General features: G+C 34.6%; 2 protein-coding genes across 11 annotated transcripts; one reads left to right on the plus strand and one right to left on the minus strand.

Annotated features, from left to right (window-relative positions):
• Positions 1-441: 441 nt before the first annotated feature.
• On the plus strand, positions 442-13227 carry LOC101265725 (pentatricopeptide repeat-containing protein At5g38730). Of its 10 annotated transcripts, XM_019213546.3 has the most exons (7): positions 473-719; positions 2221-4195; positions 5198-5379; positions 5581-5660; positions 6208-6413; positions 12582-12695; positions 12789-13227. In XM_019213546.3, exon 2 carries the CDS (start codon positions 2390-2392, stop codon positions 4154-4156), a length of 1767 nt encoding a protein of 588 aa, XP_019069091.2. In that variant the 5' UTR covers positions 473-719; positions 2221-2389; the 3' UTR covers positions 4157-4195; positions 5198-5379; positions 5581-5660; positions 6208-6413; positions 12582-12695; positions 12789-13227. The 10 variants fall into 10 exon arrangements, with proteins under 10 accessions (XP_019069089.2, XP_019069091.2, XP_069153252.1 ...); XM_069297151.1 differs by having other exon boundaries at positions 2221-5379; positions 6333-6481; XM_019213542.3 differs by having other exon boundaries at positions 6208-6481; positions 12582-13227.
• Positions 13228-13922: 695 nt separating this feature from the next.
• On the minus strand, positions 13923-18052 carry LOC101245452 (GDSL esterase/lipase At5g33370). The gene is made up of 5 exons (XM_004237458.5): positions 17718-18052; positions 16827-16954; positions 15709-15951; positions 15090-15342; positions 13923-14330 (listed from the first exon to the last, which is right to left on the minus strand). Exons 1-5 carry the CDS (start codon positions 17950-17952, stop codon positions 14098-14100), a joined length of 1092 nt encoding a protein of 363 aa, XP_004237506.1. The 5' UTR covers positions 17953-18052; the 3' UTR covers positions 13923-14097.
• Positions 18053-18293: the final 241 nt, after the last annotated feature.

Below are 18293 nucleotides of genomic sequence, written 5' to 3' on the forward strand. Positions count from 1 at the left end.
TTAAAAATTTAATTCAAATTACTAAACTACCTTGAAATTTTTTATAAAACAATCAAAATAAAAAAAGGGCTCTTATAGAATTATTTTTTTAAAAGTTTGTTTGGTTGTATTCTTTATTTTGTATGTAGTATATAACTTTAAGGCATAATATATAAACGTGTCCTTTAACTTGACTTCAAATCAAGTTTATGCCTTTTAATTTTGAATGTGCACAAATGCACATTTAAATTTGTATAAAGTTGAACAAATAAACACAAATGTCCTATATGTGATCCTACATGTCATTTTTTGTCCTACGTGTAGACTCATGTATTTATTTATTTAAAAATTGGATAGTTAAAGTGTTTGTTTGTGAATTATGAAAGTTGAAAGTCAAAGTTTAAATTTAAATCTACGTTTAGAATCCAATATAGATATGATGCCTAACTTTAAATTATTTTTGTTACATCCATTAGTCAATTTTTTTTTAAATGTACTTGTTGGATACAAAATTTCGGATTTGGGCACTGCTTGGAACACAGTGAATACACGATAAAACCTCAGCTTTGGTTCCGTATGATTTGTCAACTCGCATTAAGGTTGATAAAGTTCCTCTCTTTGGGTTCGAGTTTGGTAGCATTAGTGGCGGTTTCTGTGCGAGATTTTGCCGATTGTCTGAAGTTTCCGTTCACAACTCCATCAGTCCATTAGCTTTGAATTTCAAATCCAGAGACACTGAGGTTCATTCTTCTCCTTATTTTCAGAAATTTATTTCTCATAGGCTTAGTGTTCATTTGTTGAGCTCAAATTGAATCTTCAATGAACTTGAAAGCAGAATGATAAATCAAAGAAATTTGTATTATGTTTATTGCATAAACTCTATCCATGTCTATGATGAGAATGATGTATGAAGGGGAAAAAAGAGGATTTGCCTTATGAACTTCCTTTTTGCACGATTCTGGTTCATTCTAATTGGGTTCTTTTGTCCGTCCTCTATCAGATTATACTCCATTCTTTCAGTATTATTTCACAGGTTGATAGCAACTACGGCAGGAGTTGTTAATAAGTTATTTATTACATCTTTTGATTATGTGGGCAACCCCAATTGCAGTTTTTTATGCCTTTAACCACAACTTAATTCTTGTGTGAGCTTTCCCTAATTTTTCATTTACTTGATAAAAGATTTTGCTTAAAAATCTGGGTTATCATATGTGCCATAAGTTGATAGCCATTCTAAAGTATCTATTGTTTGGTTTTAGATAACTAATATGTTTTCTTCTAACTAATTCATTATTCAAAAATCTTGGACTAAGCCTTTATTTTCATTGTTATGCTGGAGAACCTTGCCCTTTTCTTTTTGTGCTTTTACATTTGTTCGTTTTCACATCAATTTGTGGAACATGAGAAAAAGTGTGACAGATTTGTGCCCATTAATTGCTCAAGTATGCACTGCCCTGCAGTCTTTGTTGCTTGAAATGATGTATCCAAAGGAACCAAAGTCCTTTCACAATTTTATCTGAGTTCCGGGGACAATTATTATATGTTGGCTTCACAATATGTTTTGTCGATTGAATTAATGGGATATTGGTAAGGGGGCTGTAGTAGTCATGTTTTATACTGATTGTGTTATTATACCGACGCCGAGCTTTGCTTGAGAATGGGAGATATTTGTCATGGTGAATAGAGAATTCTGAAGACGTTCATCTTTTGTCAAATATCCAAATGAGAAAGAAGAAACCTTGTTTTGTTGGTGGGTGGTTGTAAAGTTTGGTAGAACACTCTCAAATGTGCCACTTGCTTATATCTTAAAATAGCACACCTGATATTTTTTCTTTAAGCTATTAATTGACCAAAACATGGATAGAGTAGAAGATGATGATATATAGCAGGTACTTATGACGGATTTTTGACTAGTTCCCGTCCTGTCACAGCCAAGTACAGCTGTGCTGAGCTTCTAAGACACGTATCTGGGCAATTACCCAATCAAAGCTAGCTGATTTGTGCTCTATCGATTAATAGTTTTGTATAACAAAGAATATCAATAAGTATTAAGAATACTATACTTTGCATCAATCCATTCAAGGATGAACTGCCTCTAGATGCAGGGACTGAATTCATTACAATTAATACATTTTCTTTCTCTCTCTCTTTTTTTTTATAGTTGGTAGTAAATTTATTCTATTATCTTTGAGTTCTTACTCTGAAATCATCTTCTCTTTGGTCTTTATGTTACTTTTGCAGCCAGCATTGATGAGTTTGATGACTGATGAGATACACCAAAGTCGAGAACTGAGTCTCAATAATTTTTCCCCACATCTTTGAACCACATAACTAATTGAGCAAAAGCTGCAACAAATATTGACAACCAGTGTGGTTTGAACGTTTGGTGGGTTGCCTATCTTCTTTTTCCATGGCCAACTTGATTCGCGCTAATTTGGACAATGAAATGGTCAAAGCTGTTGCTGCAGTTGTCTTCAAGGGGCACTGGGACAATCTTTTGAAGCCTAAGATTGGTTCATCTGTGACTTCCACCACTATTAGCCAAGCTCTTCTTCATATATCACAATATTATTTCTCCCTCTCATGGTCATTCTTTCAGTGGGCTGAATCAGTTCCCAGTCACAAGCATTCGTTGCAATCCTCTTGGACTATGATGTACATACTCACCAAACAAAAACACTTCAAAACTGCACAAGACATGCTTCAGAAGGTGGCGGTCAAAAACTTTTTATCGTCACCGACAGTTCTGAATGCGCTTGTGAGATCTAATATGAATAATGATGTGAACTCACATCTTTTAAGTTGGTTGGTGATATTCTATGCTAATTCAAAACTACCCCATGATGCAATTCAAGTTTTTGAGCATATGAGAGTTTGTAAGCTTATGCCCCATACACATGCTTGTTCTACCCTTCTGAATTCATTGGTCAAGGATGGGTTGACTGATACTTTGTGGAAAATTTACAAAAAGATGCAAAAAATAGGGGTCCTTCCAAATATCTATATCTATAACGTGCTTATGCATGCCTGTTGTAAGTCTGGTGATGTAGAGCGGGCTGATGATTTATTGAGAGAAATGGAGTTTAAAGCTACACTGCCTGACCTTTACACTTATAACACATTGATATCATTGTACTGCAAGAAAGGCATGCATTATGAAGCTTTGTGCGTGCAGGATAGGATGGAAAGAGCAGGAGTATGTCCTGATATTGTAACCTATAATTCCTTAATTTACAGTTACTGCAGGGAAGGGAGGATGAGGGAGGCTATGAGACTTTTCAAGGAAATTAAAGGTTCTACGACTAACCTGGTTACTTACACCACATTGATAGATGGATATTGCAGAGCCAACAATGTTGCTGAAGCTTTAAGATTGAAAGGCGCAATGGAGACAAAGGGTTTGTATCCCGGGGTTGTTACTTACAACTCAATTCTTCGGAAATTGTGTGAGCAAGGCCAGATGAAGGATGCAAATATACTATTAAATGAGATGAATGAGAAGAAAGTCATACCTGATAATGTGACTTGCAACACTTTGATTAATGGTTACTGCAAGATCGGGGATATGGAATCTGCTCTTAAGGTGAAAAATAAGATGTTGGAAGGTGGACTAAAACCTGACCGCTTTACTTACAATGCTATGATTCATGGATTTTGTAAAGTAAAGGATACGGATGGGGCCAAAGAAGTATTATTTGACATGGTTAGGGTTGGACTTTCTCCTAGCTACTGCTCATATTCGTGGCTTGTGGATGCTTACTGCCATCTGAATAATGAGGTAGCTGTTGTCTCATTGCCAGATGAGTTTGCGAAAGGAGGTCATCTTGTTGATGTTTCCTTTTATAGGGCAATTATAAGGAGGTTGTGTAGGAGAGGTAAAATTGATGGTGCTGAAAAAGTTTTCCACATTATGCAAACAAAGGGAGTGCTTGGAGATAGTCTAATATATGCTACTCTTGCATATGCTTTCTTTATGGCAGGGAAGGTTGATGCTGCATCATATTTGTTAGACGACATGTACAAAAGAAGGCTAATGATAACCCTAAAAATGTACAAAAGTTTTAATGCTTCTTACTCTGATGAGAATACCCTTTTAAATATGTTTTGGAGTAATGTGGTTCAAAGAGGTCTGATTTCCAGAACTGTTTACGATGAAATCCAGTCATGCAATTCTTAGATATCGGGCTTGTGCATTTCCAGGAATTGCAGATCATTGGTAAGTGCGTAGACTTATTTTGAGTATATACCTTAGTCAAATGCTTTGTATCATGGAAATGAATACTCTTTGAATCTCTCGTCCTTGACATGGAATACAACCCAGGGCGGATCGGGGATTTAAATTTGATGGGTTCAACTTATATATTCTCACTGCTGGACCCATTGCACTTCTGAAATTATTGTTAAGAATTTAATAGTTATTAAAAAATTAATGATCACGTAAATATCAAGTTCCATGTTAAAATGTTGGGTTTACCGGAACCCATATTGCATCTGTCTCTGAACATGGAAATCGGCATTACGAATGGAACAATTCTGCAGTTGGCAACTGTGTGATGTTAAACTGAGAGTAGAGTAGTAGAGTTTTGCAGAGAAACACATCTTGGTTTGCTAAGAAACCCGTCATTTGTAGCAAACCAATAATAACATGTTCATTTGTTTCTGCGCTCTCCAGTGGCAGCAGCTCTTTGGAATATGTTTATTTCAATTGCTGGTAACAACTGGATTGTCCAGCGAGGTTTCAAAAAAGTAGTTAGAAGTTGGAGTCCCAGAGAAGTTGATAACCCCATCAAGACGACCTGGCAGATGATTCCATCATTTTTTTTTGGTGTATTTGGGAGGAAAGGGATCTTAGATGTTTTGATGATATCTCAACTCCAATTAGCAGTTTGAAATTCTTTTGCCTTATTAATCTCTTCCATTGGAGCAACTTATCCCCTATAAATGATATATTACCCCTCTTAGATTTCATTAGTTTTCTCAATATGGCTTAGCGACCATTCTTTTGCTTGTGGTTATCTCCCTGATTAAATAGGTGTTTTTCTTTTCTGGAGTTAACCATATATTTGTGTATGTAATTTGGATCTCCTTGATGCCTTTCTAATACATCTTACTTCATAAAAAAAAAACATGACACATGTCTTCTGCATACTCTTTTATCACCTAACTATGGTTAATTAATGTGCATTTTCATCTCATTTATTACTTAACCATGGTAAAGTACATTGTTTGGTGTAAATATCGGATGCGGGCAAGTTTTTACCTGAACAAACCAAAGAAGCACTCCAACAGAAAAGAAGAACTAGGAAAGAATTAGCAGATTGGAGAATGCCTGCTCAACAACAGCACCGAATAATAAACAAGCCCTATACAAATTTGAGAAGAGATGAATGTGAACACACAGTAAGTCTTCAATCAGAACCTATGAACTGTACCAACTTATCTGAAAAAGAAAAAAAAAGTACGTCTATGGTGCCTGTGAACAGCGTTGCTCTTAATTCTTAGTGATAGACTAATGTACACACTCTTAAGTTTTATAAATGCTTATCCTGGTTAGTGTTTGCTTTAACTCCTCTTTCTTACACTGTCTTACTCCTATTGAAGGTACCCTGCCGACTAATACAAAAGAGCAAAGGTAGACTCTATGTTGGATTGGCATCACTCAAACTTGCGTCATGGCACAGGTGCTTATATCAGATATTGAGATTATTTCAGTTTCCAGTTGAATTATGATTACTTTACCTTGACCTTACTTGAGTTAATTTAGTGGTAAATGCTGGGATTTGCGAGAACTTGGGCAGAAAGATGCCTACAGGCTACAGTTAAGGCAATGACTGAATTACAATTTTATCCCAAATGAGATTAATCAAGGGAATTTGTTTGTATGAGTTTTAGAAAAAGAGAATCTGCTTATCATGATGCTCTTTGCTAAGATACTCGCTACTAACCTAATGCAAGACAGTTACTGCAAGCCTACAAGTTTCTTAGTCTATCTTTAGGACCTGATTCCTCTAAATTGAAACACCTGACCTTTCTCAAACCTCTAATTGTGAGTTTAGCTACTGCATGGTGGTGACTTTTTTTCTTCAACAATGACAGTAACTAAAACCACTAGGATATGTAGTCTTTTCACCTATGTTCCCTAATTACTACTTTTTGTTGATAACTTGATATCCCACTCTTTAGCTGTTTCCAATAGTTTTTTGAAGCATTGCTTATGTTTTCTTTCAGCTGGATATATCTTTGATACTGTTCTCGCTCCTGCTTTTGGGTTGACTTTGAATCCACAAGCAGCAGCAGAAGCTGAGAAAGTCCTTTTGGCATCTCTTGCTAATATCGAGTCTGTTTGGATCCAGAAAAAAGGGCGACTTTTGCTTGGGAGTGGCCAACCTTCAATTGCAGATCTTAGCTTAGTGCGTGAGCTCATGGAACTTGAGGTGAAGAGATTTTCCCTTTTCGTGCTGTTCCTTTACATCGTTTGATCCAGAACATAAATTATCACGAGGTAAAGAGTGCTTTCATAAATAGATTAATTTTAATAAACTATTGTCTCAAAAGTCGAAACAAGCTTGTCTATCTTCATGTCACTTGCCTCTGGAGGGAAATGATGCACACATGTGAAACCATGCCTTAATTGTTTTTTTGCTCAAAGTGTAGTTTTTCTCAAAGTGTAGTTTTGACATTCAGAATTATGTTAACTGTTGCTTTCCCCTCCATCATCCTATATGAGCTTCCACTAAAATTAAATATTAATGCACATGGTGGTATGAGTCTCTATTCTAAAAGCCTTAAGAGGTAAAAATATTTTTATTTCTCTTCTCAATGCCGGGTTAAAGGTTCATAAAACTGGTCGTGAACACCATTTGTTCCCTCTGCCCTCATCCTTCCCTCTGCCCTCATCCTTGCCTTGGTTCTCTGTTTGTTCTCTCTGCTTCTTCTATGGGTAGTTTCCGTCTGTCAATCTTTTTGGTTGGAAAGGTCAAGTCCTTTTATATAATGAAGTTCCATATGAATGCTTTGTATTGTCTTTTTACTTATATAGATGATGATGAAATGATGATTTTCTACTTCATCTTGAGTTTACTTGGAGAAATATACTTGTTTCTGAGGTCTTGTTGAAATTTCTTTTATGATGAGTGTGGGTTTCGGATGTGATGAATTTAGATGTTAGATGAGTAGGATAGAGAGCGGATAATAGGCCCATACAATTATCTCTTACTTTTTTTGCAGATGTGTTTTCCACTTATCATTATAAGTGGTAATGCACATTATACTAAGATATGTCAGGTTGTTATCTGTTCATAATCTTTGAAGTTATTTTGCCGGAAACTGATTTACTCTTATGCATGTATATATCTTAACTAACGGATTTACTATTTCACTTCCTAATGATGTTGTGATGATTATTAGATTCCAACAGCCACAACCTAATATCTGAGTCCATCAAGGCTTATCATTTTGCTTTATCCGCATGTTAGACTCGAAAGCATGAGTCTTTTTACGTTTGGGAACTTCTTCCCAAACAGCATATAGATAATCAAGTAGAAACACCATTCATTACGAGACAAGGAGGGAAGTTTTACAGGACATGAAATTCGACTATACATCTCAATTGTGTCAAGAAGGAAAAATTCACAGAACATGATGTGTACCATTAATAACCATTGGCCCAGCTTTGTTGTGTTTAAACCATGTAAATGAAGGGACAATAAAGCTAGCGAAGGATATACCATTATAAAGCTAGTTGTACCATAATACAAATAAAATGGGCGGTGAACTAGTCGGACAAAAGTCACATTGCCAAAACAATGTGAATGTAAAGTGTGCTAAGGAGGGGTGGGCGGGTAACTGGAAGCACAGGGGCAGCAAATTGAAACAGTAAACATGAGATAACATTTTTTTTGTACGTTAAGTATCAGTTCCACAATCATTATTCATTGCCTGATGGATATTGCAGAGCATTCTTGGACAGATGAAGGCTGTCAGTGGTTCTTGGTTTCTCCGCAGGCATTCAATCCGTAATTTTGACATGTGAGTGTGTGCCCATTCGAGGGGGACCGGAGGTAGTTTAATTGATGAAGCAAAAAAGAAAGACAATTTTGTTGTGGCCAACGATGAAGAAGTAGAAGGTATAATCTGTACCCAGGCAATCAATTGGAGGGGTTAGGTGTGTAGGATGGACTCTATTTCTTTCCTCCACTGGTGTATTCTTGCGTGTTTATGTATAAGGTGTATAATGAAAGTAGTAAGTTGCAGGAAATCACAATTAGTGTCCCGCACAAGTTGAAGTTTGCGTAAAGTAGCACAAGTGTATTTATTCTAAGCACTGAAAGATTGAACGTTATAAAATGTAGCAGCAACGAAGGAGAACTAATGCATGGATTCAGTAGCTGTTGAATGTAGTCTCAACAAATTTTGGAATAGAGAAAGGGTAAAGAGATATTTGCAGTAAAATTAGATACGTGGCAAGCCATAAGAATGAACAATAAGCTTGCAAAAAAAGTCAAAGGAGGCAGTCTTTGACACATGAGAACTTAAACAAGAGGAAGCCCAATCTACATTCTAGTTGCTATTTATGTGAAGAACAGGTGGAGACAGTCAACCATCTTTTTTTACACTGCAAATGGACAGATCAATTGTGCCAAAAGAGGAAGATCAAGTGGACAAAGCTTGGGAGAATTATAAAAGTCCTAAAATGCTGGAACAGGGATGGGATGGAAATGCAGGAAAGAAAGAGAAGAGATGAAGGATTGTCCCAGCTTGCATTTGGTGGAGAATTTGGAAGAAAAGGAATCAAAGATGTTTTGAAGGAAAACAGAACAATATCCAGAAGATAAAGACAAATTGCCTAGGGCTTTCTATTTTTGGTAAGCAAGTAGTAATAGGGGATGCTGAAAATGTGTTTAATATCATTGACTGGCTTCTGGTGGTAACTAGAAGATGTTATAAATGATGTAAGTAAAACTTTTTGGAGGGGGACTACACTTTGATGTAGTATACCTGTGGATATATAGAAGTAAATGTTACCTCTCTTTAAAAAAAAAGATATGTAAGTAATAACAACTAAGGGAGGTATCATATTGCGGAATTACATAAAGGAGGCTTAATGGTGCCCAAATCACACACGCAAGTGTACGTAGTCGTTCAAGTATTTAAGTGGCTTTTATAACCGGATGTCATACCACAGGGACTCACGATTAGAATCACTTAATTTCCCCAAAACTTTCAGCTTAACACAAGTGTTATCAAGATTTCAAGAGTGATTTATTTTTTAATCAAAATGTTAAACAAAATTAAACAATAGCGATTCAATTTCAAGGGTTTCAAATAATAATTGGGTAAAGTCCAGGGCTGCAACTCTTATCAGGATTCATGCAATTTATCTTATTTAAATGGATGTTTATCAACTATCAAATTAATGAGCACATGGTTAAGTGTGTGATTATGGTCTTTCGATCTCTAATCGCCTACGATAAATGACAACCTAATCACATCGTGAGCGGGGATAGGTTGGATCAAGTACCGAGCATTACGATTTCTTCCTGTATAATGATCAACATGGTTTTTAGTTATATCCCTATCATAGATGCAAATTAACCCTAATTAGTAAGAGAAAATCATGCTCCTTATGCCCCAAGTTCTATCCTCTTATTCCTCTCCCGAGTTCAATTCGGACAATGTGTTTATTTCAATGATGATCAGGCACGAAATATGAAAAACAAGAACATAAGAGAATTCATATAATAGTTAAATACAATCCATAAAAACTTGATCAATTACAATATTCCTGTAGCCACAACACTAGAACTAGGGTATTTAGCTACTCATAATGGTATTGTCGATCAAACAATGTTTAAATGACATACAAAGATCGAAAATAGAAAAGTTCAGGAAAGAACCCTAAAAACTGATGAAGTAGCTCTCCAAATCATTGTTCTTTTGAACCCAGAAAAAGAATAATTTAATAAAATAGAATATTAACCTATTTATAGTAAAGTCGAAACGGCCAAATCTGACATCTATAGGCGCGATGCGGAGAGCCTGACAAATTCCATTTTGAGAATATTTTCTCTTCTCCGCGACGCGGCCTTGACACGGACCGTTCTGCCTCAACTCAAATTTTGCGAACAAGTTTCAAAATCCCTCACCACAGCATGAAGAAGGAAAAGTGTGTTCTGCCTCAGTTTGCTAATTTGCATCCACGAATCACATCGTTCTCCTCGACGCGTAGAGGATACAAATCTCCATTGACTTCATTTTTTCACTCTTCCTTCTTGCTGCTTTTCGGCTTGGTTCCTTTCACACTTTCCGGTGCCCATTTAAATGCTCGTTTCTTTATCCAAGCTCACCTATACAACTAATCATGTTGGTTAGCTCATATACAACCAAAAGACTCGATACGACTATAAAAAAACACAAATTGAATTCAAACTTGGCTTAAATATGGATATTATTAGGTTCCTAGGCATATAAATACGCCTAAGATCACTTAAAGTGTGAATAAGGCTGGGGCAGCCAATAAAGGGTGAAATTAGCCATATGAGGAGTCCAATTTTTCTTTTTTGATGATGGGAAATGTGAGAAGCTTCCCAAGGCTTACAGGGGCAGGAGTATAGCAAAGTGAAAGCAGCATACCTGGATGATCTGGTGTGAGTGTGGCAGGCTCAGTGCTAAACATACAAGTCTGGATTGTAGTGTAATGTTTAATAGAAGAAGTCGTTATTGGGACCGTGCTGGGAAAAGGGAGAATGGATAGTAGGTTGAATGAGTATCATACCTGAATAGTGACGTATTTGGTCCGCCGTCGAGCACAACTTCGAAGGCAGTAGTGGAGAACTTTGGGATTTTATTGAGGTTGGTGAGCAGAAACAGGCAGAAGCAGTAGACATGAAGTAGTTTAGAGAATCAGAATAGTCTGTGGTTCAATTCTTAAGATGGTGGTGTCCGTTGTAAATAGAGACAACGTTTCTGAAGGGCCGCAATAAGTTTAAAAGGAAGGAAGCGGGGAAGCGGTTGTTTAGGGTTGATGGGTTGAAGCGATGTTTGATTGTGGCGTTTTTCTGGAGAATGGGAAGGGTAGTTGGTGAGAATATATAAGTTTGCGGTGGCGCCACTTCATCTGGTTGAGGGTTCTCTTATATATAGATATACGATTGTGATGAAAAAACATCAACTATCCATTTGCAATAAATATTCTGATAACTTATGTTAAAAAACTAACAATTGAAATAAATACGTGTGCCAAGCACATGACTTCCTTCCAAATATCCATATTCGGTCTGATTCTAAGTAGCTCGGACTTGGGTGCGGGTGTTCGTTACGGGTGTGATCTGGAGGTTGGATCCTTCATGATCTAATTTTAAGATTCAGGGATATGGATCCATGTATGGAGACGGGTGCGGGGATTCACCTAAATATAATTAAGATATCTAAAAAGAAAGTTATAAAACCTAACTTATGAGATATATGGAGAATTGGGGAGAATCTTGGAAGGAAATCAAAAGAAAATGAGTGAATTAGAAATTTCTATATAGAAGATATTTCATTTTCTTCAATTTCATCTTAGCTTTTGTATTGATTATAGAAATTATTAAAACTGTCCAAAATTTCTCTATCGATTTTGGTCAAAGTACCCAAAATAAGTTGACCAAATCGGACACAGATCCCACACCCACACTCATGTCGTGTCGACAAGGGTGCGGCACTAAAAGTGAAAAGTCTAAGCAACTTAGTTCTGATTGAATATAAACAGGAAAAGAAATGGTTAAAAAAATACAAAAAAGAACCCGGCATACCAGTAGAAAAACCCAGCAAAACAGCACCTAACCAGCAAAAAACAGCAATGAGTTGAAAAAATCAGCAGAAAAATTGACAAACCACTAGAAAAAACAACACCAAATTAGCCAAAAAGCAGCCATACAACAAAAAAATTGGTAAACAAATAGTAAACAGTAAAAGGATCAACAACAAAAAAGTTTAAAACTGGTAAATCAGTTGTAAAAAGCAAATAAATCAGTAATTTTTTTGGGCAAAACAGAAGAAAAACAGCAAAAAGAAACCTATATAATATATTTAGACTTAAATGAGGAAAATAATACTTAGAGAAAAAAAGAAGAAGCTAAAACACATATGAGCTCTGCGATCCCGTCAGAGTATAACCATTAGTTGGTAATATCCCGATGGAGGGAAAACTTTAAACTTGAAACATACGTATATGAGAAGAACAAAATTACAATAGAATATGGAGATTTGGGGGGGAAATGTGCTTGACACAGATGTTTATTTCAGCCGTTAGTTTCTTAACAAAAGTTAATAGAGGGATGTTTCTTGTAAATTTTGGAAACTTGAAGGATGTTTCTTGTTCACAGTTGTAGCGTAAGGATGTACCCTAAGTTTGGGTATTACTTCAGGGATTAGCCAAAACTCCACCTTATATATGCAATAGTATGGTGAAAATAATTATTATATTTCTTTTATACTATTAATAATAATGTATTAAACTTAATTGTCAAATGTAGAAATAAAGGAAAACAGGTTTTCAGACCTCACTTTGTGGGATTTTACTCGATATGTTGTTTTTGTTATCTCATTTTCTTTGCTTTTAGGCAAAGCACAAGCATTTGAAACCAAGGCAAAGGATATGCAGTGTGAATTAACTACAGCAAAAGACAAGCTGGAAAAATCAAGGACAGAAATCCATGGCACATGATCAGAGAGAGGTAACATCTACCCCGAATTCACCTTTATTGTCATTGGCCAAGCAAATTGAGAAGGAAAAACATGTGTTTGTCGGTTGAAAAAATGCCATTCAGAACTTGCAAAATCAAAGAGGTGTTGAAGTGATTTCAACAAAAGATTTTCCACCCGTTTCTCTTGGGAAACAACTAGAGAAGGAAAAGTGCATGTTTATGCACTGTCTGAGGGAAAATCGCGGAGCCAATGACAGCAGTGGTAGATCAGAACTTTCTTCTGTTGGGATAAGAACAGAACGTTCTTGCAGCAAAAAATCAGGAGTACTAAAAAAGCCACCATTTAGAGATGTTGGGAATTCATCACCATTATTGGTGAGGCAAAACAGTAAAGCAGTTTATCCTTTGCACAACCCTTAAAGCTAAGTAAGCCAAATGTCTCTTTGTTTTAGAATTTTTGTCATGTTATTTGTCTTCAAGTGATTTTTGCTTAGTATTGATTGGTGGAAGCCTTTTGTAGAGCAAACAGTTTTGGTAGTAATAAGAGTATTTGCATTGCTAATTTTGCTACGCTCTCAGAAACTCAGTGAACGAGTGTGCCCTCTCTATCCTTCTCCAATTAAAGTTTAGGCTCTTCTTTTGTAGTAGGATTTGACTTATCATGTGTGTTTGGCATACCCATCTCATGTTGCATTCTTATAATTGAATCAAACCCTTGAGGGCATCCTTCCTTCAAGAAGATCTAATGCAAGCTTAGTTAAGAGAAACCACAAGAAGAATCATTTTGGATTAACCACACCTATATTACATAAAAGTATTCATCTGCCTTGAGATAGTTGAGCTCTCTTTTAAAAAATTTCATGTTTGTATGTTCAAACAACCGTTGACAACATCCTTATAATATTTTACCTAAGAAGGAAAATTCTTTAGGTCTGTTTGGAAAGCTAAGCTCCATTGCATTTGGTGTAAATTACTAGGAAAGTGCCTTGTAATTACACAATATAAAAATTTTATTTGTTCGGCATAATGCAATTATAAATATACGGTTTGATTGCATAATTACAACTCAAAGACTGTTACAACTTACAATAGATTCTGGATTAGATGTATAATTCTACTGTAGAAATGCATAATCTCTAATTTTGTTAATATTTGTAACAATTCTTTTGCTTACATCTAAATTAGAATCTTGCACTACTGACATACTCCAATTTTTTTGTAAATTTTCCAATAATACATACTCGTGTTCATCACAAATTCAAGAAAACAAAAAAGAAGACATACTATTAGAAGAAAAGATGCAGGAATACAAGTTATGAGAATGATATACTCAATAACACTTACATTTTCAAAGAAGGAATTACTCAACTAAAAGGACATCAAATGAATAACATTTCTAGTGGAAATTTAAATAAATTGAGAGTAGAATTTATTAAGCCTTGGAATCCATGACCATAATGGTGCTAAGGTTCATTGGGTGCATGTAATCAGTTGTTCCAGTCATGATTTGTTCAACAATGATTCTGTTAGCCTTCTCTGTGGGGTGAAATGGATCCCAAAATGCATATTCATCTCTGTTTGGGCACAAGTTGGATAAAGGTGTGCACAACCCCATCCCATTGTATGGTCCCTGTCCACAACATGCTACCTTTGATGTCACAAATCCTGTCCCATATTCCATTTACCTTCAAAGTTAGTAAACAACTATATATATATGTAACATATGTTTTTTGGACTCTCCAAAAAGGATGCCATACCGTACCGGATCCTCCAAAAAGTGCACTACTTTTGAAGGAATCGGCAGACATCCATTGACATTTTCAAAGAGTCTAAAGCAACATAGTATCTAACTAATGCATGTTTATTAACATGTTGTACCAAATACTTGCCCTATTTTCTAGGTTATTATCCCTCTTATCATGGACAATTACTTGTATTCATCATAGTGTAAAACTTCTAATATATACTACTAGTGTATAAAAGTTACACCGTACAATTTATATATATATATATATATATATATATATATATATATATATATATATATATATATATATATATAATACAAGAAGACTAAAGGGAGTTGGTCAGATGGTAGATATCTTTCACCTCCCGCCCCAAGTTCGTGTATTTGAATTATCAAAGGAGTAAAAAAGTTGTAAACTCTATTTAGGAGGTGGTAAAAATAATATAGTAATAAATTACTCCGGACCCTATGAGAACAATTATTACCTTTACCCTATGCTCTCATTATTTATAGTAGTAGCTATTAGAAAGGACTAAAAATGTGAGATATCATTTAAAGCCTAGGCTAACTTATTTTGCTACAACCTATATTACTCTCATCTAACTTTTTTTCCTGTATATGCTAAGAATGAGTAAAGTAAGTAGGTGATAATAATTATGAAGGGCTAAATTATGTACCAAAAGCTTGAGGATCAGTAATGAAGTCCAAATGCATTTGGTTTGTATTTGCTGCAACAAAAACATGGGTGCCTATTTCACTATTGAGACCATTAAGCATCTCAACTAGTTGTGGATTGAACAATACTGCTGCTTGCTGCAAATCATCAGCACAGCTTCCATCCCGGCTTCTTTGGGCTAATTCCGCGGGCACACAACCTAATGGCCCTGTCCCCGTCACAATAACCCTACGAGCTCCTAAGTTATAGAGTTTCTGCATCATAAAATTAAACCGTCAGTATATATAATTTAAATTGATTATTGGTCAATTATTAGAGATTCATGTTGCATTATGATAGATCTTCAAATTCAATAATGAAAAAAGTTGTCTTTACCATGTGCTACATCAAGTAACTACAACTTTATAATATGTACAACTAAGAATTGTACAATAATTAATCACATGCATAATTTGTTTCCTCTCTAAAGTAGGTCTGCATTGCTTCATTGTAGAAGAATACTTTTATTTGTCCAAGTAGATTTTCATTTTTACCCGTCATAATTATTTTCTTAAAATTTTAATTTTGTTGTCCCAATAGTGACAAAAAATGAGGAAGAAGGGAGTATGTATAATTGTTACCTGAAGAACATTTTTGTACTCAGAGATGACATAAGAGACATAATCTGGAAGCATATATTGACGAGATCTAACAGAAAAAGGGACTAAATAATAGTTGTTGACAAAATCATTGCCACCAAGTGTAATTAGAACAAGACCCTCTTTCACCAATTTCTTTGCCTTTTCACTTCCTATCAAAGCTCCCACTCTCTTTTGGTATTCTGCAAAGTACTCTAGTTGTTGTCCAATCCTTATAATATTTACCTGAAAAATAAAAAACTCTTCATATCATAAATCGAGACTCAAATTTCTTAATTTTGATTATAAATTTTAATATAGATTTTTTTTAAAAATTGAATTTTATATATTTGAAAACTATGTAAAAATATTATTCAGATTCACTTGTCAAATATTTTCTAATTTAATTTCTACTTTTACTTGTCAGTTTTGATAATTTTTTTGATAAATTAAGAAAGAACAATTTTTTTTCATATTATACCCTCAATTTATTTGAACTCTATCAATTAATTAGAGTAAAATGATAAACATAATATATCAATTATTGTTATCGTAATATATATGTCAAGTTAAAATTTGACAAGTAAAGCGAAGCTAGATTTTTAAGTGGAGAAGGGTAGAGGGGCGGACCCTTTATACACCAAGTTTAGAAGGCTGTGATCGGGTCAAAAAAGGACAGATCAAAAACGGATTTATCGGTTATTAAAAAATATAGAAAAAGTAAAATCCCAACGAAGGGAGTACTATAAGTCAAATTATTAAAGTATAAACCAAAAGATAGGCTAAAATGTTGCTTCTTTACTCCCAATTAATGTGATATCAAACATACACAAAACTGCTTTAATTTTGACCATGTAGTTGAACGTTGAATCTGTAATTATATATATATATATATACACACACATATATATACATATATATATGTATATATGTGTATATATATATATACACATATATATATGTATATATATATATATGTGTGTGTGTGTATATATATATATATATACACACATACATACATATATATATGTATATATGTGTGTATATATATATATATATATGTATATATGTATGTATGTATATATAATTAAAAACTAGGTAAAACAAAAAAAAAAGCTTACAAATTGAACTCCAGTGTCATTAAGTACGCCAACCCCAGCAGAAGCAAAGTTGGCACCAACAAGAAGCTTTCCCCCTTGAAGCTCAGGACTCAAGTATGGCAATGTACGCTCTAATCCAAGTTTTTCACCTAATAATTACGTTGACAAGGACAAAAAATAAATTTTAATTAATAATTATATACAACAACGTATTAAACAAAAAGACTAAATGGATAATCATAGCCAGTGGTGGACGCCGCGTAGCCACTTTATAGTTAGGGGTTTCATCTAAACTCTACGAAAACTTATATTACTATACATAGTTAAAATAATTCTAGATCCCAAAATTGTCCCATGAAGGACTACGTGTGCCTGATACAGAATAATGTTGCATGCATGCACACAGCAGCACCAAATGTGAAAATAATGAGGAAGGAAGAAAATATTTTGAAGATTGTAAGACTTCAACTCTTATTAAAGAAAATATAGAAACTAAAAAAAGTTGGAATTAATGTAATTGTGATTGGAAAAGGGATCGACTTTAATACCATATAAAATAATAGATCTTAAATCTAACTCACACTCAAAATAAGGTGAAAATTATCAAATCAATTATCAAAATAAGTTTCCTATGAATTTTCATACTAATCTTCATGTAATTTACGCTTTTCTTATATATAGTGCATGCAACTTGTTAATTTACATAATGATGTATATTTTGGAATGGAATGCAAACCACAAAGCAGAGAGAGGGTCCTATAACAAGTCTTTATATGGCCATATAATAATATGGTCACTACTAAACAAAAAAAACTGAATTATTTAACCATGAATTTGTAGCTAAACAGTAAAATTTATCTCAACAAAATAGCGACAGACCAACGACGGAAGAGGAATAGTAATATAATTAACTGATAATGTCAGGAATGTTAAGGCCATTAGAGAATCGTCCAGTAGGACGATGAGTTGGATAATCAATGCCATAAGGTGGTGAATCTGCACGAGCACTTGTAGCTAAATAATTGTTATTTCCATTATCAACTAATGAATCTCCAAACACAAAAAATGCTCTTTCATCTGCACCCTCTATTACTACTACTCTTAATACCACAATAATCATCAAAATAATTACTATATTGGAACCCATTGAACTAATTATGATATGTCAAAGAATGAATGAACTAGGTGGTGTTTGCTTTCCTTTTTGAAAGAAGCTTATAAATCAAGTGTGTGTATATGTTTTGGTGTGAAGTAAGAGTTGCCTTTATATATAAAAAAATTATTGAGGAGATAAAATAATTATTTAAACTAATAAATGCCTTTGGAAGTTTGGTGTTATCATATAAAAAACTACTAACTAGTTAAGAAAAGGATCACAACAACTTTCAATTGGAATAATCAATGTAGACAGTTGTTTAGCTGGGGTGATTAAATGCATTTTCAATCATTTCATCTCAATAAGTTTTATTTTCTTTTCCTTTTTTAACT

The sequence above is a fragment of the Solanum lycopersicum genome, chromosome 4 (assembly GCF_036512215.1).
Source record: "Solanum lycopersicum chromosome 4, SLM_r2.1".
Lineage (NCBI taxonomy): Eukaryota > Viridiplantae > Streptophyta > Magnoliopsida > Solanales > Solanaceae > Solanum > Solanum lycopersicum.

Bases quoted from the DNA above. Each gene is read 5' to 3' on its own strand.
- LOC101265725 (XM_019213544.3), top strand. From the start codon at position 2,390: ATGGCCAACTTGATTCGCGCTAATTTGGACAATGAAATGGTCAAAGCT.
- LOC101245452 (XM_004237458.5), bottom strand. From the start codon at position 17,952: ATGGGTTCCAATATAGTAATTATTTTGATGATTATTGTGGTATTAAGA. The intron at 16,955-17,717 runs GTTAATTATATT...CGTAATTATTAG, and splicing joins TAACATTCCTGACATTATCA to GTGAAAAACTTGGATTAGAG. The intron at 14,331-15,089 runs GTACATAATTTA...AATATGGGACAG, and splicing joins TACTGATCCTCAAGCTTTTG to GATTTGTGACATCAAAGGTA.